Below are 24,316 nucleotides of genomic sequence, written 5' to 3' on the forward strand. Positions count from 1 at the left end.
TGGTATCCTAAATGCTCTAGACCTCACCCCAACTAATCCTCCTACCCTAGCAGGAGAGGTGATCTTCATAAAGCCCAAACCCATCCAGTTGACATGAAAGTCTAGAATTGATTTGTGAGAGTGTTTAATGTCCAATGTCCTTCACACTCCTCTCCCCAAGAAGTCCCTGCTCCCAGGGATCCAGGGAAGCAGGGTGCAGTCAGGGTGGTCTCTTGCCAGGGCAGAACCAAAAGTCTTGGTGGCTGAGGGGGTGAGTGTACAGATGGGCTGATCCCTGGCTGGACTTCTCCTAGGGCTCTCCTCCCATCTGGACTCCTGTCTTCTCAGGGGTCTCTCAGCCCTGCAATAGAAGAAGCCCTCACATGGCCCTCTCAGCCCCACCCAGCCACCCCTGCCCTACCCACCACCCAACTACCGCCATGCTCTCAAGCTCACCTGTCAGGGTTTGGAGTTGGTACCCTGGGTCATGGTCATGGTTGAGCCCACTGGCTAGGGGTGTCCTCAGATTCCACCCACGCCAGGCTGCAACCCAGAGGACGCCAGCTACTAGAAGCTTACTGAGAAAGATGCAGGCCAGGAGGAGAAGGATGGAAGTGCGTGAGAAGGGAGTGTCCTCTTCAGAGAAGCTCCTTGGAGAGAAAAGAAGGGGAGGTAGGAGGCCGTGAGGTGGAGTGCAGATGTGGGTCTGCCCTCAGAGAGAAATGGAGAGAAAACAGGAGCCTCTAGGGGCTCAGAGTGCCTTCCTCCCAACACCCCACCTCTTATGGGGCTTTGTGGGGTTCAAGGAGCCTATAGTCAGGGGACCTGAGTTCCAGTCATAGATATCCCACTAACCGCTCAGTACACTTAACACATAACCTTCACTTTCTTAGTGATTTTCTGCTGTACACGATAGTATGCTGCGTGTGTGTTTGTGTGTGCACAGGCATGGACCAATCAGAACTGATTCTGGTCCTACCAAAGGAGCACGGTCCTGGAGTCTCCATTTTGCATGGTCCTAACACTTTCGTTGTTGCTGAATTGTGGGGGTATCAGGGCTGCCTGGGGAGGGGTAGAAGGTAGAAGGTGCCCATTCAGGAGGCCTGGCTATTATGGACATATTTGATTTTTTTAACTGGAACAACCATACCAGCCCATCCTGGCTAGCTGGAGGGATGTTTAGACAAGACCATAGCCAGGCCCTTTCTTGCTCTAATTGCCTTGGAACCCCCACCGTTCACCCCTTGCCGTACCTCAGCAGGGTGGAGGTCTGCCCTGTGGTCTTAGTGAAGACCTGTCACGGTACCTGGAGATGCTGTGCTCCACTTGGGCCTCCTCAAAGCTCTCCGATTCCTTGGGGACCCAGGGGTCAAGAGGGTCTGTGGGAGACAGAGTCTGTGAGCTTCTAGCCCCCTCATCCTTGAGGCAGCCTGCAGTGGTGGGCAGGGAAAACCCTGCGTGTGGGGTTAGGCACGCTATACTCTGGTCCCTTGTAGATCAAGTCATTTCACTTCTCTGAGCCTCAGTCTCTTCATCTGTAAAGTGGGGCAATGAAGAACACTTCCTTAATAAGAGTGATGCCAGGATTTGGTGAGAGAATCTCTAAATGGGGCCCGGTACCTCCTAAGAACTCAGAACTGCAACGGCATCTCCCACCGTACAGGGGCTTTTGAGGATCAGATGGAATAATGAAAGTAAACCAGGCCCCAGGTTAGAAACGAGATCCAATCCTAGGTGTGTCTTTAAGTCCAAGATGTACATAAGAACAGGTGCTTGATGTTCTTATTTAGTTGGTTGTGGTTTAGTACAAGAAAAGGCTCAAAGCCTTTTCAATGATAATTTGTTGGGAGCAGGGGTTGGTTCAAAACCCTGGTGGCACAGTGCTTAAGTGTTCGGCTGCTAACCAAAAGGCTGGAAGTTCAAATCCAGAAGCCACTCCTTGGAAACCCTATGAGGCAGTTCTACTCTGTCCTATAGGATCGCTATCAGTAGAAATCATCTGGATGGCAACGGGTTTGGGGTATAGGGCTTGTTTAAGTTGTTTCAAAAAGGGAGGGCAAATTTACATAACCTTAAGTAAAAAAAAAAAAAATTTTTTTTCTTTTAAAAAAAAATTTTTTTTTTTTTTTAAGGATTCTGTAAATCTGATGCTCATAACCCAGGTACTTACTGTACTTGAAAGTCTTCTGTACATAAACTGTCAAGCAGTCTACACAAACTATGGATTTTTATTATTATTATTTTCCCGCCACTCTCTTTAAAAAAAACCAAGAAAACCATTGCCATCAAATAGATTTCAAGTCATGGCAACTTCATATGTTACAGAGTAGAACGACTCCATAGGATTTTCTTGGCTGTAATCTTTATGGAAGCAGATTGCCGGGCCTTTCACAGCACCACTGGGTGGGTTTCAACTGCCAAACTTTCTAGTTAATAGTCAAGTGCAAACCACTTGTGCCGCCCAGGGACCTCCCGGCTAAGCCTTAAAAAACCCTGAGATTTCCTGTCCTCCCCACCTCCCGCGCACATTTAGAAAAGCAGAGGTGAGGTTTTGCATATGAGGCAGGCAGTCGCCCATACCCCCTCACTCCCAGTCCAGGCAAGTACTACTCTGAATCCTCATTTCCATGATAGGGGCCATGTTTAGGGGAGGAGCGGGGGAGGAGAGAGTCAGTAAAAGGATAGATAACCCCAGATTCGGTCTCCTTTGGAACACAGTCGTGTTCTGGAGACACAGATGGGGGGCTTTGCTGGAGGGTGTCCCCTGTGCAAAGTAACCACCCTGTCCCACCTACATCAGACTTGGAGTGAGGATTCCAAGACAGTTGAACCACAGGAGGCTGGGCGACAGGGTGGCATTTACCCCAGAGCACTGTTAACTCTGTCATCTCATCTATGCCTCACGGGAGCCCTGTGGGTCAGCAGGACAGACACCACGGTCCCCATTTAAAGATGAGGAAATGGAGGCCCAGAGAAGTGAAGCAACCTGCCCGATGTCACAGCAAGCCTTCTCTCTAGGCAGGTTGGTGCTTAATTCAGGTTGGTAGGTTCATTGGTTGGTTAGATGAAGGAATAAATGAATCTCCTCCTACATCTCAAGGACCACTACAGTGTTCACATATTACCAGTTACCAGTTGCCTTCAAGTCAGTTCCAACTCACGACGACCCCATGAGTCAGAGCAGAACTGTGCTCCACAGGGTTTTCAATGGCTGGTTTTTTGGAAGTAGATCACCAAACCTTTCTTCTGAGGCACCTCTGGGTGGACTCACACCTCCAACTTTTCTCTTAGCAGCCAAGTGCATTGACCATTTGCACTACCCAGGGATTCCATGCTCATATTAACCTAATGTCAAAGGAATAAAACCATTAGGGGATGCAGGGTCACAGCTGGCTCATACAATGAATGCCTTATGCAAATTAAAGGAAGCGCCCTTCCTGCAGGTGTGCAGTCCTGCACAAGGAGCTCAGCCAGGTGAGAGGAGTCCGGACTGGCTTTTGACCCCCTTGTGCAAGGAGTCCTAGGTAGTGCAAATGGTTAAGTGCCTGACTACTAACAGAAGTTTGGTGGTTTGAACCTACCCAGAGGTGCTGCGGAAGAAGGGCCTGGCATCTGCTTCTAAAAGGTCACAGCCTTGAAAACTTAAGGAGCAGTTCTACTCTACAGCACATGGGGTTGCCATGGTTTGGAATCGACTTGATGGCAATTGGGTTTTATGTGTGTATGTGTGTGTGCAGTAAGCAACCTGTACAATGACCAATGGTGGCCCTGAGTGGGGGGCAAGGTCCACACTATGGGTTTTCCTAGGGTCCCCAAAAACCCAGCAGGTGGTCCTGCACACAGACACCAAAGACATGAACCCCGGCCCATAGGTGAGCCAGAGGTTCGGTCAGTAGCCTACTCACCAGCCAGCACCTCCACCAGGACCTTGCTGAGGATGTCGGCCTCACTGCCACGGAGGCTCTGGCACTGGTAGAGCCCAGCATCATGGGCTTGAAGGTTCCGCAGCGTAATGGTGAGTGTGCCACCCAGGATATCATCTGTAATGGCTGTGCTCCCATTCTGCCTCTTCAGGAAGGACAGCAGCCATGAGCGGTGAGTGCTGACAACCCGCTGGCAAGGGCCCTCCTCACCCAGCTGTCGGCACCAGGCCTTGCGCCTCCCCCAGTGCTTCGAGGAGTCGTAGGGGCAGGAGACCTGCAGGGGCTGGCCCTCCACACCCTGGAACACCGTGGTGTTGTGGGCTCGGGACAGTCCTGGGGAGGAAACATGCATCCACGCCTTTGCTTATTTACCAGGTATTGATTGAGCAGCTACTATGTGCAGCAAGGAAGTCAGACAAAAATCCTGCCCTTAAGAAGCCTAAGTTCTTATACAAGTTGGGAAAAGGAAGCACATCCCAGACAGGAACACAAGGGAGCTGGGAACCAGGAAGCCTGGTTCCAGGATCTGGCTTTGTCACTGTTGGACTTGCTGGGCATTTCTGGAGATCTAACTGACCCTATCTGGGCCTATTTCCAGAGACATTTGGTCTTCAAGTCCCCTCTAGTTCTATTCTGCACATCTTCTCTCATTATGAGGGGCTAGGACCTCCCTTCTGCCCTTTCCACCTCAGGGGAGCAGGGCCAGTGGCTCTGCCAGGCCTGGGGCTGGCTCCGCGGGGCCTGGGCTGGGCACGCTCCCCGTCCTGCCCATGCTGCTTACTCTGCAGCCGCCCACACTGGTACTGGCTTCCCACTCTCCACTTTCCTGACCTTCAGCTTCCAGCTTCCCTATTTCTGTGGCTTTGTTCCCCTTTCAGGAGGGACTCGTCTCGGAGTTATTTTGGAGGAGACACGAGGCTGCTATTTTGGGGCCCCGCTAGGGTGGGGGAGATGGGCTTAGAGTACCAGCCTATTTCCAGTGCAAGGGCTACAGGGGACTCACCGAGAGCCTTCTGCCTCAGTTTCCCCTCTCTTGGTCCTCCTCCCTTTACCCCAACTCCAAACAAGTGGTGACAGAAACTTGAAAGATGGGGTCGGGGAGCTGGTGGCCTGCCATATGGAACCTACGGGTAGTGCCCCTCTGCACTTGTCCCCCATCCATCCCACTGCCTCATGACAACATGCCCCAGAGCCCCCTCCCCACCTCGAGCTAAGAAAGTGCAGGAGCAAGACTCCAATGTGACAATGTCCCCTATCACCCAGGTTTGCCCATTGCTCTGGGGGACCACAAGGGGCCTTTTTCCAATGGAAAGAGACAGTTGGTTAAAAGAACTTCGGGTGTCAGCCTCCCATCTCAATGACAGAAATCTTCAGCCCCTCACCTCCCATGAAGGGCTGAGGGCAATATGGGCAAAAGAACCTTCGGAGCTCAGGAGGAGGCTCCCTGAAGACACAGGCTGCCCATCTCAGTTCTCTTTCTCCTTTCTCCCCTCCATCCTACCTTGGTACTCCTCTGGGCTGGCCCTAGACTTAAGTAGTGTGTGATTTTAGGGGCTCTTACCAGAGACCCACCAAGACTTCCCCCAAGTGTAGCTAGTGCTTGAGATACCACCCTCAGAATCTATTCCCTGCCTATGGGGCCAAAGCCCACCAGCCCTGTTACCCCCAAATGTATGAACAGTTTGGTAGCAGGTTCGATACTGAAAGTGGGGAGAGCATGAGGATTATGGGTGGTGGGGTAGGTCAGGGGTGCAGGACAGGGGGCAGGGGCCTGACGAGGATCCCCCCTTCAGAGTTCGGTTGAGTGGTCCCCCTTAATACCAGCTCAAGGAAGGGAGGAAAAGGGACTGGGAGGAGGAGGATGGGGATCCTACCTGTGACAGAAAGCAGAAGGAGCAGCCGGAGAGGTTCCATGTCGTTCTTCTCTGGGCGAGGGCAGATGCGGGGTGCCTTGTGCAAGATCTTGTTTTCCCTCAAACTGCAGAAAGGAGAGGATCAGGCATGTCAGGCGCTGCCCACGGGAACTGGGCTCCTGGGGATTGAGCAACAGTCAGAACTGGGGTCTGGCTTCATGATTCAGAGCCAGGGTGTGAGGCAGGGAGGAGGGGAGGAGGAGCAGCCACTGCCCCCAGGGTGGACTGGGCCCCAAACTCCCTGAGGCCAACACACCATCCTTCCGTGCCAACCCGAGTGGGCCCCCCAGACTGGGGCTGGTCAGGGTCCAAGGCCCTTGGTCTTCCTGCAGAGCCTAGTCCAGGGACACAAGCCTCACTGCTGCGTTCACACCCTCCTGCAGCCACTGAGCCGTCCTCTAGTTCCAGCCTTACGCAGGATGGAGAGCAGCGGCTGTCTCTGAGGTCAAGCCCTTTACCCAGCCCCTCTACTCTGTCCCCCTGGACACCACACCTCTTAATGTGGCAACAGTTAAGAGCATGACCTTGGAGCCAGACTGCCTGGCTTTCAATCCTTCCTTGCTCACTTCCTGCGTGTGTAAACACAAGCCAACAACCCCTCTGGGTCTCCTTCCCATACCTATAAAGTGGGGAACTGATAGTGTTTAGAGTTATTGGGAAAATCAAATTAATTTCTACAGGTAAACTGCTTTAGAAAAGGACCTGACTCACAGTTAGCACTCAACAAATATTAACTATTACTATTTATTATCTTAGCAGGGAAAATCTGCTGTTATGAGGGAGAGTTTTCTCCCCCCACCTGGAATTTCCTGCCCACGGTTTAGCCTTCTTTGAACAGTTGTTCACCTCTTGTGAACACATACGTGCACTGGCATTACTTTTGTGCACACAAACACCTTCAGCTCCCAACCATCTTATGGAACAGGACAGGAAAGAATATTTCCTGGAGTTCTGGGTGGAGGGTGTGTTTTTTTCACAGGTAGGGGTCCCTGTGAAAGGTGATGCAGCACAGGGATCCTCAGGTGTAAAGGCACAGAGGTGTGACATGACCCCAGTGAGTTGGGGTGCAGTGGGTGGGCGGTGGAGAAAAACAAAAGCCTTTTGCCATCAGTTGATTCTGACTTATAGTGACCCTGCAGGACAGAGTGGAACTGCCCCATAGGATCTCCAAGGAGTGGCTGGTGGATTCGAACTGCCAACCTTTTGGTTAGTGGCTGGGCTCTTAACCATTGCATCACCAGGGCTGCTGAAGGGTGGAGGTTTGAAGAAATTCTGAGAGTCAGGGAAGTGAGTTGTGCTGGGGGTAGTAGCAGGAGAGGCTGAAGGATTCTGCAGAGTCCTGCAGATTATCGGTGTCTACTTTGGGTAGTGCAAACAGTTAATGCGATCAGCTGCTAACTGGAAGCTTGGAGGTTTGAGTGCACCCAGAGGCACCTAGGAAGAAAGGCTTGGAAATCTGCTTTCAAAAAATTAGCCACCGAAAACCCTATGGAGCACAGCTGTACTCTGACATGCGTGGGGTCACCGTGAGTTGGTGTTGACTCAAAGGCGACTGGTTTGGTTTGGTTAGTCTCCTCCAAGCATTCACTTATTTGTTCTTTTATTCATTTATTTACTCATATTTACTGTGCATCTACCATGTGGACAGTGTCTTTGGAGATGGGGAATTAATGGTGAACATAAGACAGTTCTTCACTTATAATACCAACTGCCCAGCCTTGACTTATGAGTCTGGAGAATGAGGGGCCTGGGGCCACCTGAGGATCACTCTACAGGTGCTCTTCCGTGGTCTTTTTTTTTTCTTTTAAGAAACATCGGGTTTATTCAGAAAAATTCATCCCTTGTAGATGTCCAGTTTTATGATATTTGATAAACTCATACGTCTGTGTAGCAACATTTCCATCAGCCCAAGTGGTTCCCTTGTGCTCCTTTTAGTCAATATCCTCCTCTCCAATTCAGGCTCTGGCAACTACCAATCTGACTTCTGTTCCTATAGCTTTGGCTTTTCTAGAAGGTCATATAAATAGAATCATACAGCATCTAGCCTTTTGAACCTGGCTTCTTTCACTTATCATAATGCATTCAACATGGATGAAGTTGTACTTCTCAGTAATTAATTGCTTTTTATTGCTGAGTAATAGTCACTGCATGGATGTACCACAGGTAGTTTATCAGGTCACCAGCTGATGGAAGGAACGTTGCTGCACTGCCCATCTCCCAAGTCCAGGGTCCTTCCTTTTCCCTTTGCTAACTAAGAGGTCAGTGATACCCACTTCCTCACATTTGGGCACAGAGATCTTTCCCCTCTATCATTCCACTGAACCCTGCCGTTAACTTGTGCATGCATTCAGTCAACCACCGTATATGTGCCAGTCACTGTGCTGAAGACCTCAGGCCTCTTGGAATCTCAGTGTCCCTGGATATGATGGTGAGCATTGCTGGGGAAAGCCCCAGACCTGGAAGCATGACTGGACACTGACAAACTCCTGATGTCTAACATTGACTGAGACCTCACAGCTTCTGGGAAATCCTTTTCTGAATTCCTGAGTGTTCCCTAGTAAACTCTCCGTAGTAGCTGTTCCAAATATTCACCCTCCTCAATGCACACTTCTTCTCCCCTCTTCTTCCCTAGGAATAAATCAAGACCTTCAGTTGTGAGAGTCCTCACTCTTTCAGATCCCCCATGACCCTCCCATCCTCACTCTAGCTAACCTGAGGGACTAGGGAAGCACCAGATTCTTGCCAGGACCACGGTCAGCACCAATACCTAGTGCTAGACTGGGGAAGGGTGTATGTGGCTAGGAACTGGCCTTTCAAAGCTGAGACAACTCAAGCTCTATCAGGGCACACCATCAGCTCAATCTGGAAAAGCCCTTGCCCAGCCCTGCCTCTCTCCTTGTATTTGGACCACGAGTCTCTGACACTTGCAGCTAGGCAGTTCTTCTATTCTCAGCATCTCATATTTTTTAAGTTGAAGCTCTCAATTCCTGTTCAGGGTCAATGATTTCCCTTTCCAGGGCAGGACATCCTGCAGATGTGTGTGTGTGGTGGGGATCAGATTAGGTCCCAAGCAGGCAGACATCAAGTCAGGCTGGCAGCAGATGGTGGCCCAGCCAAGGTAACATAGGATTGCAGGTTCAATGAAAGGATCTGGTCAGGAACACAGGAGATGAGTCAGGGACCCAAGTTCTGGACCTGGCTCAAGGCATCATATGTGTCATAGGGCTGAGACAGAAGCATAGCCCTTGATTGGATCAGGACTGGTCCACATTCTGGCCAGGGTCAGCTGTTCAGCCTGCCCATGGGGGCGGAGTGGCCCTAAGCGTGGGTATCGGAAGCTGGACAGAGTAGGGGTTAAGCATGCAGGCTTTGTCTTCTTCCAGACCTGTGCTTAAAACCCCAGCTTTGTGATCTGCTATGTGTCTGTCTTAGTTATCTAGCGCTGCTATAACAGAAATACTACAAGTGGCTGGCTTTAACAAACAGACATTTATTCTCTTACAGTCCAGTAGGCTTGAAGTTCAAATTCAGGGTGCCAGCTCCAGGGGAAGACTTTCTCCTCTCTAGTCAACTCTGGAGGAAGGTCTTTGATCACCAATCTTCCTGTGATCTAGGAGCTTCTTTGAACAGGAACCTCAGGTCCAACAGACATGCTCTGCTCCTGGTATTGCTTTCTTGGTGGTATGAGGTCCACATGTCTCTCTGCTTGCTTCTCTCTTTTATCTCAAAAGAGATTGGCTTAAGACACTATCTAATCTTATAGATCTCATCAATATAACTGCTGCTAATCCATCTCATTAACATCACAGTGATAGGAGTTACAACGCGTAGGGAAATCACATCAGCTGACAAAATGGTAGACAACCATACAATACTGGGAACCAGGACCTAGCCAAGTTGACAGATGTTTAATCCATGACAGTGTCTTTGTGAAAGTTTCTTAATTCTCCGAGCCTGGCTTCACCACCTGGGTATATAAAGTTGATGGCACATTGGTAAGTACTCAAAAAAGAAAAAAGATAGCTTGTATTATTTTCTTCAATCCTCAATACGTTTCTCTTTAAAATCTTCCTTTCTTCCTCCTGCCCATCTCCATTTCCCTTTTCCAAGATGCCTGTGCTCTCTGGGCCCAAGTCCCAGCCACTTTGTTTTTTCACTTATGCCTTCTCGCTTCCAGTGTCTTCAGCAACACCACCCTCAACAATGTAACTTTCTCTCCATCTTCAAATGGGCAGCCTTGCCTGTCCTGAAAAGCCCCTCACTTTCCTCTGCTTCTCTTCAATTTCTACCCTTTCATGCCCTGTTCCCACGAGGGCTCTGAGTTCACCATCTCCACTTCTACCCACCCACATGTTACTTAAAAAAAATTTTTTTTTCAACTATTTTATCACAGAGAATTTAATATAATTAAGCCCATCTACCAATCACCCATCTTCAACAGCAAATTTTGTTTGGGCCATGTCTTAGTCTCCTAGTGCTGCCATAACAAAATACCACAAAGTGAGGGCTTTAAAGAACAGAAATGTATTGTCTCACAGTTCTGGAGGCTAGAAGTCCAAATCAGGGTATTGGCCCTGTTGATCTCTTCTGCGGACTCTGAGAGAGGAACTGTTCCTGCCTCTCTCCTAGCTTCGGTAGCTGCCGGCAATCCTTGGTGACCCTTGGCTTGTAGATGTATCTTTCTGTGGCTTCTTCCCCCAGTGTGACTCTGTGTCTGTGTTTGTTCTCCCTTTTTGTAAAATACCACTCAAATGGGATTACGATTCACTCTCCTCCACTATGATTTTCTTAACTGATAACATCTTTAAAGAAAGACCTGACTTCCGCACAAGGTCACATTCACACGTACAGAGGTTAAGATTGCAACATACGTTTTGGGGGGACACAATTCAATCCATAAGAGTCCACTTTCCCTTCTCCCATGTTATTTTGTAACAAATTCTGCAATCAATCCATCAATAACCATTTCAGTTAAAAGACTGAAATGAGTCACCAGAGAGAATTTGGAACATATGTGGAATGGACCATTTCAACCAGAAAGGGCGCTTTAGGGCTTCCGGTCTGAGCTTGAGTTGGAAAGTCAGAATGCCCTTTGGGATGGAAACAGGGACCCAGATTTTGACCACAGAGGTCTGCCAGTGGAAGGTTGATCCTGCCATGACTGGAAGCATAATGGCTTAGAAGTAAGGGTTGTTAGAGAATTGTTGCCTTTCTGAAGAAAAATAAAACACTTCCTCCAGGGAGGGGCTGATTCCCACCGCCAGCACTGAGCAGACCCCACGCACAGTGGTGCTGTTTCTCTTTAATGTTATGGCCTGAGCCAGGTCACAAGTTTTTCCCTTAGTACTCGCAGCCCACCATGCAGCTCTGGGATTAAACAGGAAAGTAAATGCTGAGACTACTGTACATCTGGAGCTCCTGGGTGATGCAAACGGTTAATGCGCTTGGCTGCTAACCAAAAGGTGGAGGTTGGAGTCCTCCCAGGGGCACTTTGAAGGAAAGCATTGGTGATCTCTTTCTGAAAAGTCAGCCATTGAAAACCTTATGGAGCACCCTTCTACTCAGACACACGTGAGGTAGCCATAAGTCGGAAGCTACTCAAGGGCAACTGGTTGATTAATGTGCATCTAGATCAGCCCTTTCTAACATTCCTTAACCAGGAGGCCTTCTGAAAATTACTCTAAATTTTGGGGACATCAGCAGGAGCTCTGGAGTTATAATTTGTGCTTGGATTAGAATAGTAGGCAAAAATAGTCCTAACGACTAAACCAGTCACTGTAAAACTTGATGGGTTTTCCAAAACTTTTAAGGATAATTAAAAAATAGCTATATTAAAAATTAGATAAATTTAAATATTTAAAATTATTTAAATAAATAATTAAATAGTTTAAAAATGTGTTGAAATTTTAAGACTCAAGATATAGCAACACTTATTAAGTACATGACATACGTCAACAATATCAATAGTTACTGGGTAGATACTTCTTGTGCAGTTGTAACGTCATACCTTCAAACCACAGGCAATTTATCCCATGATCGCCTGTTGTATTTAGGTGGGACATAGCTTTAAAGGCAGATTATGTCTATTACAAGAACAACTATGTAAAGTGTGTTGAGTATTATAAAAATCTTTTAAAAACTGTACTCAGTTACATAAAAATTCACTCTCAAAAGGTAAAAGTTATCCATAATTTGATCACTTAAAGGACATTAGCATTTATTGAGTGCTGCGTTGTTCTACATGCTTCACGTGTACTAAATCATTACCTATGAGGAAGGTAGGTAACATTATTGTCCCAAGTAACTGAGATTCAGAAAAGTTAAATAACTTATCCAGGATCACACAGCTAGTAAAAGGTTGAACTTAGATTTGAGCCTAGGCAATCTGACTCCAGAACCAGAGCTCTTAACAATCATATTACTAGTGAGATTTTCCTCCACTCCTCTCACCCCAGTCCCCAGAGATATTCACTATGAATATTTTGGTGTATGTCCGTCTATGGAGTCCCTGGGTGGTGTAAATGGTTAAGCGCTTAACTACTAGCTAAAGGGTTGGCGGTTCGAACTCACCTAGAGAGGCCTTGGAAGACAGGCCTAGAGATCTGCTTATCAAAAGTCAGAGCCTTAAAAATCCTATGGAGCTGTGCTACTCCGCACAGGTGGGGTCGCCATGATTTGGAATCAGCTCAACGGCAACTAACAACAACAACATGCGACTAGTCACACACACAAATGAGCTTATGCTAGATATATTATTTTGTGGCTTGCACTTTTCTATTTAACATATTCAGGACATCTTTCATATCAAGAGATACAGCTTTACTTTATCCTTTGTAATGGCTACATAGTATGCCTTGGCATGGATATAGCATAATTTATTTCATCTGTCTCTTTGTCTCCTACTAATGAATATTAAGAGGGTTTATAAAAGTTGACTCTTACAAATGGTGGTAAGCATGGTTTATTTTTCCTTACGTTAAAATATTTGGTGAAAATATATTACTAGCATAGATTATTTTCACATGACACTTGCTACTGTTAGGTGCTGTCAAGTCGGTTTCTACTCGTAGAGACCCTGTGTACTACAGAACGAAACACTGCCTGATTCTGCATCATCCTCACAATCGTTGCTATGTTTGAGCCCATTGTTGCGGCCACTGTGTCAATCCATCTAGTTAATGGCCTTCCTCTTTTTCACTGTCCCTCTATTTTACCAAGCATGATGTCTTTCTTCATTATCTAGTGCTGCTATAACAGAATACCACAAGTGGACGACTTTAACAAAGAGAAATTTATTCTCTCCCAGGCTAGGAGGCTAGAAGTCTGAATTCACGGTGCCAGCTCCAGAGAAAGGCTTTCTCTGTCTGTAGGCTTTGGGGGAAGGTCCTCGTAGTCAATCTTCCCCAGTTGAGGAGCTTCTCAGCACAGGGACCCCAGGTCCCTCTGCTCACTTCTCTCTTTTATATTGCAGAAGAGATTAAGACACAACCTAATCTTGTAGATTGAGTCCTGCCTCATTAACATAACATAATCCCACCTCATTAACATCATAGAGGTAAGATTTACAACACATAGGAAAATCACATCAGACGACAACATGGTGGACAGCCACAGAATACTGGGAATCATGGCCCAACCAAGTTGACACACATTTTGGGGGGACACAATTCTATCCATGACAATGTCCTCCAGGGACTGGTCCCTCCTGATAGCATGTCCAAAGTATGTTAGACAAAATCTCTCCATCCTCGCTTTCAAGGAGCACTCTAGCTGTACTTTTTCAAAGACAGACTTTCTCTTTCTTCTGGCATTCCATGGCATAGTCAATGTTCTTTGCCAACACCATAGTTCAAATGCATCAATTTTTCTTCTGTCTTCCTGATTCATGATACTTATTAACGTCCCTTAAAGCACCAATATTTTGTGGAATATTGGGAAACAAATCTAAATACCTTATTAAATGTAGTAAGCTTACTCAGCGTTAGCTTGTGACCCACTCCTTTCATGTTCCAAGGCTACTCTCCTGCAGCAGACACCACACTCCTGTCCCACATCTCCAAACCATCACCACAACCTCAAATATCTTACTTCCTAAAAGATAAGACCACAACACTAAATGCTGGTGAGGATGTTGAGTGACAGAAACTCATTCATTGCTGGTGGAAATGCAAAATAAGACAGCTACTTTTTTGTGTGGTAAATACATTTGTCACAAAACATTTGCCACTTCAATATTCCGCACACATGCAGTTTAGTAACATTAATCATGTCCATCATGTTGGGCAACCATCACCATTGTCTATTTCCAACTTTTTCCATCACTCTTAATAAAAGTTCACTGTCTCCTAAGGTATAGACACTTTTGAAGACAATCTTGCAGTTTGTTACAAAGCTAAATGTAGGCTTACCGCATGATCCAGCAATCACACTCGTAGGTACTTACTCAAATGAATTGAAAACATGTGTCCACACAAAATCTGCACATGAATGTTTCTTGCATAATTGTCAAAATTTTAAGCAACCAAGACATCCTTTAACAGGTTAATGGATAAACAAACTGTGGTACATCCATACGTACAATGGAGTATATTATTCAGAGATAAAAAGAAATGAGCTATCAAGCTACAAAGACATGGAGGAAATTTAAACGCTAAGTAAAAGAAGCCAGCCTGTAAAGTTACGTACCGTATGACTTCAATTATATGGCATTCTGGGAAAGGCAAGACTACAAAGACAGTAAAAAGATCAGTGGTCACCAGGGAGATGGGAGGACAGATGACGAGGTGAAACACAGACCATTTTAAGAACAGTGAAACTATTCTATATGATACTATAATGGTGGACACAAGACGTTATGCAGTTGTCAAAACCCATACAGTGAGGCCTAATGTAAACTATGAACTTTAGTTAATAATAATACATTGATACTGGCCCATCAATTCTAACAAATGTACCACAGGAATGCAAGATGTTAATAACAGGAGAAACAGTGTGCAGGGGGAAGAGGAGGAACTCTCAGTACTTTTTGTACAATTTTCTGTAAACCTAAAACTTCTCTAAATAATTAAGCCCACTTAAATGCTAAACAGTAAGCAAAACAAAACAAAAATATGAGACTTATATCAAGGACCAGAGATATGGAGGACCCATACTTTCAACTACCTCAGGCCCAACTTGCTGATTTCTAAATTTTGGGCTGAAGAGACATGTCTTCTTCAGTAGAGACAATAATGACTTACTGGTGAGTAGGCAAAGAATTGAAGAGCCAGGAAAAACTGGCTTGAGAATTGAGAGATGTGAGTAAGGAGGTAGCTGCCAGGTACTGACAGTGAGATAAATGTGAGCTTTGAAAATGGTACTCTTGTGTGTTTCCTTGAGAGGCAAAGTAAAGTTTTACATTATTTCAGTGATTTCGTTGCTGGTGTCAGGCTGAGTTTCCTTGACTGAAAGTCCATGAAAGACAGGACTGAAAGTCCATGAAAGACAGGACCATTATAAAGTCCAGCTTGTATATGGGTTACACATATGATAGCTGCAGTAGGTGGAGGATGGGGTTTTTTGTTTGTTTTTCTTTAAAAAAAAAAAAAAAAAAACCCCAGTCAGGACTTCGGGAGGAAAGAAACTCAGGCAGGAGAAGAAAAGAGAAGACAGGCCAAATTTCTGAAGAAGAAAATGTTGAGAAACTGCCCTAGGATTTAGAATTTATATTAAGATGAAATTTTATTTACCAATGTCTTGACTCTTAGAGGAGACTATGTAGCTGTTCACCAAAAATTTCCTTCTTAGCACACAGCTAGACTACATATTCCAGCCTCTCTTGTAGTTAGAGGTGACTGGGCTCTGGAAGAAATGAAGTTTGCCGCTTCATAAAACCTACTGTGCAATCTTCAATATCCTCTCTCTCCTCTCATTTGCTGGCCAGATGCAAAGGCTCCAGAGGAGGGCTCTAAGGCTATAAAGGATAGCAGAGATGCTATTTGGAAGAACCTGGGTCCCTGAATGACTATGTGGAGCAAAGCCTCCTTATCCACCTGCACTGTACTGTGATGCCATGAGAAACTTTTATGGGGATTGTTTGTTATGGCAGTTAGCCTACACTGATGATGCACTGGGGAATAGTGGCATTTCCCCTACCTCTTTGATGGCTTCTCTGTCTTTTTCCTTGAAGCCTCTTCTTGGTCTCATCATCTAAGCGAATGTATCTCCCAAGGGTCAGAACTCTTCTGGCCACTCCCCTCTGGATCAGCAGGTGACCCCCTAATTCTGACCTCTCTTTTGAGCTCCAGACTCTCACCTCCAGCTGCTTAAGCTTAACTGTCCTGAAGTTGCTTACAATGTACCTGTTCCTAAACCTAAACTCAAACTGGCTCTCTCTTCTAACATAGCTTTCAGTGTCACTGCCACTGGCCACCAGGCTTCTCCCAGGCAGACTGCCCTCATGTCTTAGCCTCTCGTCAAGCTGGGTGGTGCCAACCCCAAGCTCCCTCCTCAGGGCCACTCCCTCTTCTTCAAGTGCCAGCAGCCTGGGCTATGCCATGTCTGCATCAGCTCTGCTTGGACTTTTGCAATAGCTGGTTTTTTTTTCCCCCCTTTGATTAAGAAATATTTTGAGGTACAGAAAAGTATAACTAACACTTCACCCAGCTTTGTCGTATTTTCATTTGCACATGAAAATAAACAAACAGTGGCTCAGACCTAGGAAGTGAAAAGTTTACTTTCTCTCTTACATTGTATCAGGTGGAATTTTACAATAAACCTACCTTAACACTAAAACGCACACACAGTACCAAGTTCAAGTGTCTTTTTGCTGTTCCCTCTGAGACGCAACAAACCTCTAACAGAAATCTGGTAACAGCACATTCCTGAAGTGTTGTCTATGCATTTTTATAGAGCAAATGCCACTTGGGGGCCCCAAAGTCACTCAATGAACTCCATTTTTTCTATGATTATTTTCGTGAACTCTCAGAACTGGAAAATATCCGGAAGTCATAAAAGCATTTTTTAAATATTTTCTATAGCATTTTATTGTTTTGCTATTCACATTTAAGTTTATTTGTTTATTTTTGTGTAAGACGTAAGGTAGGAATCCGATTTTACTTTTCCCCCGTATAGGTAGTTAATTGTGCCTCCACCATTCGTCGAATAATCTATCCTTTCCTCCCTGATCCATAATGCCAACACTATTATGACACTATTGATTATCAAGTTGCCATATATGCATGGGTCTGTTTCTCTCCCCTCTATTCTATTGCATTGGCCTGTTTTCTTAGCATCACATTGTGATTACTATAACTTGTAGCAAGTCTTGGTTTCTGGTAGAGTAAGGCTACCCCCTCCCCCCATGGCCTTATTCTTCAAATTTGCCTTGGCTATTTGTTATTTATGGCTGCATAGCAAACTATCCCAAAACTTTTTTTTTTTTATTTGTTATTTATGGCTGCATAGCAAACTATCCCAAAACTTAGTGGCTCAAAATAACAACCAAAAAATAAAAGTAGACAAATCAATGAATACAATGTTTGCATATTGTGCTGTGTGCCCTGAAGTAAAGAGCATGGGAGACAAAGTGAAGGAGGAAGCACTTTGTGTTGGGCGGGCAAGCTGTTAGGGAGAAGAATCATGCTGAAAGGGTGGGAAGCTCATACACCTGTAATGGCTTAAAAAGCCTTCCTGCATCCCCAAAGCCAAGGACCAGTAATCCCTCTTCACCCATGAATGCCTTGCAGTGGGCCCTGTGGTTTTGGGATACCTTGGTTACCATGGGTTCTCTGAGGCAACTGAGGTTAAGGGCAACCAAAGTTAAGGGAAAGGGGTACATTCTTAAAATCATAGCTCTGGAAAGGTACCCTCAGGCCCTTGGTGGTGGTAGGAAGGGCAGCCCTCTCCCTGAGGCAGGGTGGATAGGAGGAACCCAGGTCCTGTTATCTGGGACACTGGTTCAGAGTCACTTCCCTTGAACTGTCCAACTAAGTCAACCACACTCCTGGCTGTCTTCTCGTTACTCCTAGACTTAGGACTGTGTCTTGCATCAGAAAAATTCATGCTCACCAACCCCCACCCCCCAGCACTTTTAGCATTCATCCAGCTGGAGCAATGATTGCTTTGTATTGTCATTATTTTTTCATACATCTGCCTGCCACTTCCCCTACCCACCCCAACCCCCACACAACAATAAGATCATTAAGGCAATTGGGAAGCATAGTAGTAAAAAATGTAGAATCCATCCTGAAATTCACCCTTCAGCTAAAGACTAGACAGGTCTATAAAACAATAATACGCGTGAGGAATGTGCTTCTTAGTTCAGTCATGTATATGAGGCCAAAACGGCAACACCTGTCCGAAAACAATGACAAGAAGGCAGGAAAGGACAGGAAAAATAGACGATGGAAACAGGGAATTGAGGTGTGGAAGGGGAGGGTGTAGACACATCATGAGGGTTGCAACCAACGTCACAAAACAGTTTGTGTATAAATTGTTGAATGAGAAATTAAAAAAAAAAAGGCAAAAGATATGAACAGACACTTCACCAAAGAAGACATTGAAGCAGCTAACAGACACACGAGGAAATATGCTCCGGATCATTAGTTGTTAGAGAAACGGAAATCAAAACTACATTGAGACACCATCTCACCTCAATGTTACTGGCACTTATTAAAAAAGAAAATAACAAATGTTGGAGAGGTTACAGGGAGATTGGAACTCTTATGCACTGCTGGTGGGAATGTGCAATGGTACGACCACTGTAGAAAATGATATGGTACTTCCTTAAAAAGCTAGAAATAAAAGTACCATATGATCCAGAACCCCACTCCTAGTAATATATCCTAGAGAGATAAGAGTCATCACACGAATAGACATATGCACACCCGTGTTCATGACAGCATTATTCACAATAGCAAAAAAGATGGGAACAACTTAATTCCCCTTCAACAGATGAATGGATTAACAAACTGGTACCTACACACAATGGAATACTACACAACAATAATGAACAAAGATGAAATCTTTGAAACATCTCACAACATGGATGAATTTGGAGGGCATTATGCTGAGTGAAATAAGTCAATCACAAAAGGACAAATACTGTATGAGACCGCTATTATGAAAACTCGAGAAAAGGCTTACACACAGAAAGAAACAATCTTTGATGGTTACAAGGGAGGGGAGGGGTGGGAAAGGGAGGTCACTAACTAGGTACTAGAACCCCGGGTGGAGAAGGGAAGAGTGTTGACACATCACAGGGATTGCAACCATTGTCACAAAACAATTTGTATATAAACTATTGAATGAGAAACTAATTTGCTCTGTAAACTTTCACCTAAAGCACAATTAAAAAAGAAAAATAAATGAATGAAATATCATTTCTAACCTATTAAATTGTTAAAAACTCAAAAACTTGACACTAAAAAAAAAATGCAGAGTCTAAGACTCACCACTTACTAGCTGTGTAACTTTGGGGAATTATTCACCTCTCCGTGCCTCAATTTCCCCATTGCAAGATGCAGGAAGTACTTACCTCATAGGGATGTTTGAGCCACTAATACATGAAGAGGGAACCAGGCACACAAAAAGCACTCCATAAATATTAGCTTACCAGAATTAACCTCTACAGCCCCAACCCTGAGCACAGTGCATGGTGGTCAGCGGGCACACATAACTGCTTGTCCAATGAACACAGAGTAGGTATAAGTCTAGGAGCTCTAGTGAAAGTAAATAAACCCTTTGGGTCTCAACAGCTCATGATGCTCAAGCTGGCTCCTGGCGCTGGAGCCAGAGCAAGGCAGGCAGGAGACCCAAGGTGGGGAGAACCTGGTAAAGATGGACTTCCTCAGTGGGTATGTAGACTTGCTTCCAGGAGCCTCAAACTGGGAAAGACCAGGGGTCAGATGAGGCTGCACATTAATGCTAATGACCTCCTTGTCCCAGCAAGGTCGGACCAGGCGGGAGTCAGGGTGCAGGAATTACCCACCCAGTCATATCTGGGCAGCAGGAGGTGAAGGACTCAGGTAGGAAGGTGGAGAGCAGAGCTCTCAGGACCCAAAGTGACACCTAGAGCATCTTGCTCCCCTCCATGCTCTCATTTCCCTCAACTCCCTGAGTTTCTGACCCTGCAGGTCTGCACGGTCTATGCCTTGTGGTGCTGTAGGCTGGGGACAACCCTGTGCCCAACACTGGGGACCTGGAAGATTAACAATGGCAACAGAGATGTCCCAGTATCAGGAGCTTTCCCCACCTTCCTCTCAAAGGACTTCCTCACCCTCTCAGACCATCTTTGCCAGACCTCAAGCTGCCCACTCATCTCCTCTCCAATCCCCTACTCCCTTCTGGCCGTGACCTAGCCTCACCGTCAGGTCCCATCTCGAGGACATGCTGTTGTCTCATTGCAACCTGAAGGCAAGCAAGATCCTGTCTGACCAAATATGAATAAAGAGCTGCCTGGGTGGTAGGTAAGCCCTGGTGGCACAGTGGTTAAGCACTCAGCTACTAACCACAAGGTCAGCGGTTCAAATCCATAAGCCGCTCCCCAGAAGAAAGATGAGGCAGTCTGCTTGTGTAAATATTACAGCCTTGGAAACCCTATGGGGCAGTTCTAGTCTGTCCTACAGGGTCACTGTGAGCCGGAATCAACTCGACAACAATGGGTTTTGGGTTGGGTGGTAGGTAAGTTCTCTGTCCTCAGAGAGATTGAGGCAGTGACTGCATGACTCCTTATTAGGACTTCTAGGGGAGAGGGTTCTGGCATCCCAGTGTCAGTTAGATCTGATGACCTTTAACATCAACCTTGAGAAGTGATGACTCTGCAGTTCCAAGCAATCTCCTCCCACAATGTAGAGGATGCCATCCTTCCGCCTACTTGGCCTGAAGTTGCCAGAGTTCAGAGTCATTTCTTTGGAACACAAAATAAAAAGGGACCCAGTCTCCAGAGGAGCCCTGGTGGAGCAGTGGTTAAGAGCTGTGTCTGCTAACCAAAAGGTCAGCAGTTCAAACCCCACAAGCTGTTCCTAAGAAATCCTATGGGGCAGTTCTACTCTGTCCAATAGGGTCGCTATGAGTCAGAACAGATTGAACAGCAACAGGTTTTTTTTGGTTTTCTGTCTCCAGAAGGCCCCTATGGAAAATACTTACGCTAAGCAGGATGACTCCTCCAACCCACTTTGCTTGACTGAGATTAAGTTAGCAGATTGGGCAATGGTCTCTGTGGAAGGCAGCGGAGCCAAGGTCAATTTTGAGTGGGGGGTCTATGAGCAGTGACAGGGAGGGATGCCTATCACCAACCCTGGCAAGGCCAAGAGCTGGGGGTCCACTGAGTAGTGGGGGCACTGCTCACGTCCCAGCTTTCCTCCTGGCAGGCGAGTGAGAATTCCATGAACAGATGGGGAGTTACAGTCAGGAGGCCAGGAAAGAGAAGAGGGAGTTGGAGGTGGAGGGAGAGGGGTGTCCAAGCTTTCCAGCTTGGCTTGGTGGTCTTAAGAGGACAGTTAAGGGAGGGGGCTCTCAAGGAGAGTGTCATCACTAGAGGAACTTGCACAATCTGCCAGATTTCATGGCTCCTGGTCAGGAAGGAAGTCATGGTCACAGAGGAGGTGAGGATTAGCTTACTCAGAGCACTGGGTCCCAGACCTCTATCTATTTGGGCTCTGTTGTAGTAGCACTCCTTCCAGACCCAGACCCTAGGCAGGTGCCCAAATACCCCCTCTATTATCCCCATAGCCTGCCCATCACAACCCTCAGGTTCAAAGCCTCTGTCCTCCAGAATGATAAGGACTTTCCCCCACCTCACCTCCCTTGCAGGGGAGGGATGGCCCCTTGGTAGTCTGTAGTGACATTGGCACACTGACTTCACCCATCACTGGTAGAGCAGCTCGGTACCTCATTGGCATTTGATAAGTGCTTCCTGCCCAGTGAAGTCTGCCCTCAGTTCCTGAGACTCGTCTCTAGAGCAGCCAACTAGGAGGGCTGGGGTTTGTTTCTAGCGATGCTGGCATATTCCACAAACAGAAGGGGGTCAGGCGTGGGTTTCCAGCTGAAATGGGTGTTGGCGTAGATAGAATCCTCAGTGCCAAAGCGGTTTAGGTGGGTAAGTGTGGCATATTGGATGTCCCCAGTGTCCTCTTCAGAGCCCATCTTCTGCTCAAAGCCCTGGGAATCAGAAGACAGATGTTCATTATACACATCACAGCTAGGAGTGGTCAGTCGTCCCCTGGGGCCCAGAGGTGGGGAGGGGGTTGGTGAAATACGGGACAAGGAATTGATTCTGCAGAGCCCAGGGGAATGAATCCCTGGGAGGAGTTGCTTCTGAAGGTAGTGAAGTCTTCATCACTGAACACATTTGAGAAGAGGCCAGGCAGGGCCACATAGTATGGGCCGTGGACAAGCAATGCCAGCATCACCTGGGAACTTGTCAAAAATGCACAATCTCAGGGTTCACCCCAGACTTACTAAAGCAAAATCTCTAAGTGTGGGGCCCAGGAAACTGTGTTTTCTGTGCACACTCAAGTTTGAGAAGCACTGAGCTAAATGGATGGTAGGGATGTTAATTGTAGAGGTGATTCTCCCAGAGGGTTGGACCAGATGACAGTGGTCCTCCCAATCCTGAGAGTCTGTGATTCTGAGAGTCTCTGCCAAGAGATCTTAGCCATGACAGACCTACCCCAGGGAAACTGCCCAGTCCCCAGCCCCTTCTCAGAAAGCACCTTAGCAAACCATGTTCTTTGCCATGGGACACGCTTCCCCACAGCTCATGGGACCAACAATAGCCAGCCCATAGGCCAACTCATGACTTATGAAATGGGTTTGTCACCTGTAGGAGTAAAGGTGAAAGACCAGGTCAGTCAACTTCTCTCTCTAGACTTTAAGGAATTCAAATTGGGAACTACAGGGAAGGGATGCACGCAGATAGGCCATGAGGCAGCAGGGCCGTGAGGAGCCACGACAGTCCAAAATTCAGAGTAAATAAGAACTATGAGTAAGCAAGAGCTGGGAAGTTTGAAAAAAACAAAATGTACACTGGAAAGCTGGATCCCCTGTGCCCAGGTGAGGGTCATTCCTACTCACAGTGGTCTCCTCTTTTTGGGCTGAGAGGTCATCAGTGATGTGGGATTCATCCTCACCTGTAAAGGAGACAGTCAAGGTTGGAGGGGTGACCTCTCCCTAGGCATCCCCCATAGAAATAAGGAGGAGAGGCTGGAGGTCCTGACTGGGCAGAAAAGGACCCTGGTGGGGGAGATGCCAAGGCTTGGCCAGGGGACACTTTCCTGGCTAGGGATATGGTGGGTGCCCAGCATAGATGGTGCCCAGAGATGTAAGGAACAGAACAAACTGGCTGCCATCAGTTAAATTGCATAAAATCAGTAAAATTATTAACCAATTCCAGATCACTGAAAATTCCAAACTGAAGCATCAAATTTAAGCATACTGTATTTGCTGATGAAGTTATATAAAGTAACATCTTTCAAATTTTTGGACTAGGAATAATAAAGGGAAACACATTTTACCTCATTACCTGCCCCTGCACATAACTCACACACACTTACATATACACACTCATATACAAATTCTCACATACACACACACACATAAACATACAAATTTATACACACTCATACACAAACACACACACACATTTATACACAAACTCACACATATACATTTGTACACATACATGCACAAACACAGATTCCTGAAAAAAGTTTAATGAAAAAAATACTTAACCTTTATAATCTGCAAACACTTGGACATTTTGTATCCTATTTGATTTTGTTTTTTAAAAATGCTATTGTGACCCAGTAAGTTGATTTTACACAGTTCAAAAAATCTGTACAGTATATAAAATTCTATAATCCACTACTACCTTGAGGTTTTTATAGCTTGAAAAATTGAAATCAACGAGGTCCAAAATAATCCTGAGCTGCCCCCACGTTGCCACCCTGTTGTCCACAGAAACATCACTGGATTATATGGTTAGTAAAACACACAGGCAAGGATGGTGAGACTTCGTCTCACATACTTTTAACATGTTATCAGGAGGGACCAGTCCCTGGAGAAGGACTTCACACTTGGTAAAGTAGAGGGTCAGCGAAAAAGGGGAAGACCCTCGATGAGATGGATTGACACGATGGCTGCAACAATGGGCTCAAACATAGCAATGATGAGAGCACAGTGCAGGACGGGGCCGTGTTTCGTTCTGTTGTACATAGGGTCACCATGAGTCGGAACTGACTCGACGACACCTTACAATGACAGTAAACATACAGTACATACGTGCCAGAACAACCAACTAACAAAAAACAGCAGAAATAAAGGCAGGAGTCATCAAAAGGGTCTACTCTGACAAACCCTGTACAAAACGTTATAGATTTTGCATGTTAAAAATGCTAAAAACTTAAATATTTGAAGATTGAGAAGTCCCTAAAGTGCTTTTACTACTACCAGATGCTGTCAAGTCAATTCTGACTCATGGTGACCCCATGTGTGTCAGAGTAGAACTGTGCTCCATCGGAT

General features: G+C 46.1%; 2 protein-coding genes across 4 annotated transcripts in view; both read right to left on the reverse strand.

The window, feature by feature from the left end:
* Nucleotides 1-107: 107 nt before the first annotated feature.
* TREM2 (triggering receptor expressed on myeloid cells 2) lies at nucleotides 108-21,704 on the reverse strand. Of its 2 annotated transcripts, none has more exons than XM_064285710.1 (6): nucleotides 21,686-21,704; nucleotides 5,777-5,880; nucleotides 3,885-4,235; nucleotides 1,286-1,358; nucleotides 436-629; nucleotides 108-340 (listed from the first exon to the last, which is right to left on the reverse strand). In XM_064285710.1, exons 1-6 carry the CDS (start codon nucleotides 21,694-21,696, stop codon nucleotides 324-326), a joined length of 750 nt encoding a protein of 249 aa, XP_064141780.1. In that variant the 5' UTR covers nucleotides 21,697-21,704; the 3' UTR covers nucleotides 108-323. The 2 variants fall into 2 exon arrangements, with proteins under 2 accessions (XP_064141780.1, XP_023401721.1); XM_023545953.2 differs by lacking the exon at nucleotides 21,686-21,704 and adding an exon at nucleotides 6,072-9,782.
* Nucleotides 13,553-24,316, reverse strand: part of LOC100671519 (trem-like transcript 4 protein) — a 16,633-nt gene continuing 5,869 nt past the window's right edge. For both annotated transcript variants that reach the window (XM_064285705.1, XM_023545945.2), the window contains exons 5-6: nucleotides 22,871-22,926; nucleotides 13,553-21,955 (exon numbers count right to left, since the gene is read on the reverse strand). In XM_064285705.1, coding sequence (XP_064141775.1) covers nucleotides 21,764-21,955; nucleotides 22,871-22,926 — 248 coding nt within the window. In that variant the 3' untranslated portion in view covers nucleotides 13,553-21,763. The remainder of the gene's footprint in view (nucleotides 21,956-22,870; nucleotides 22,927-24,316) is intronic.

Source organism: Loxodonta africana, chromosome 1 (assembly GCF_030014295.1).
Source record: "Loxodonta africana isolate mLoxAfr1 chromosome 1, mLoxAfr1.hap2, whole genome shotgun sequence".
Taxonomy (NCBI): Eukaryota; Metazoa; Chordata; class Mammalia; order Proboscidea; family Elephantidae; genus Loxodonta; species Loxodonta africana.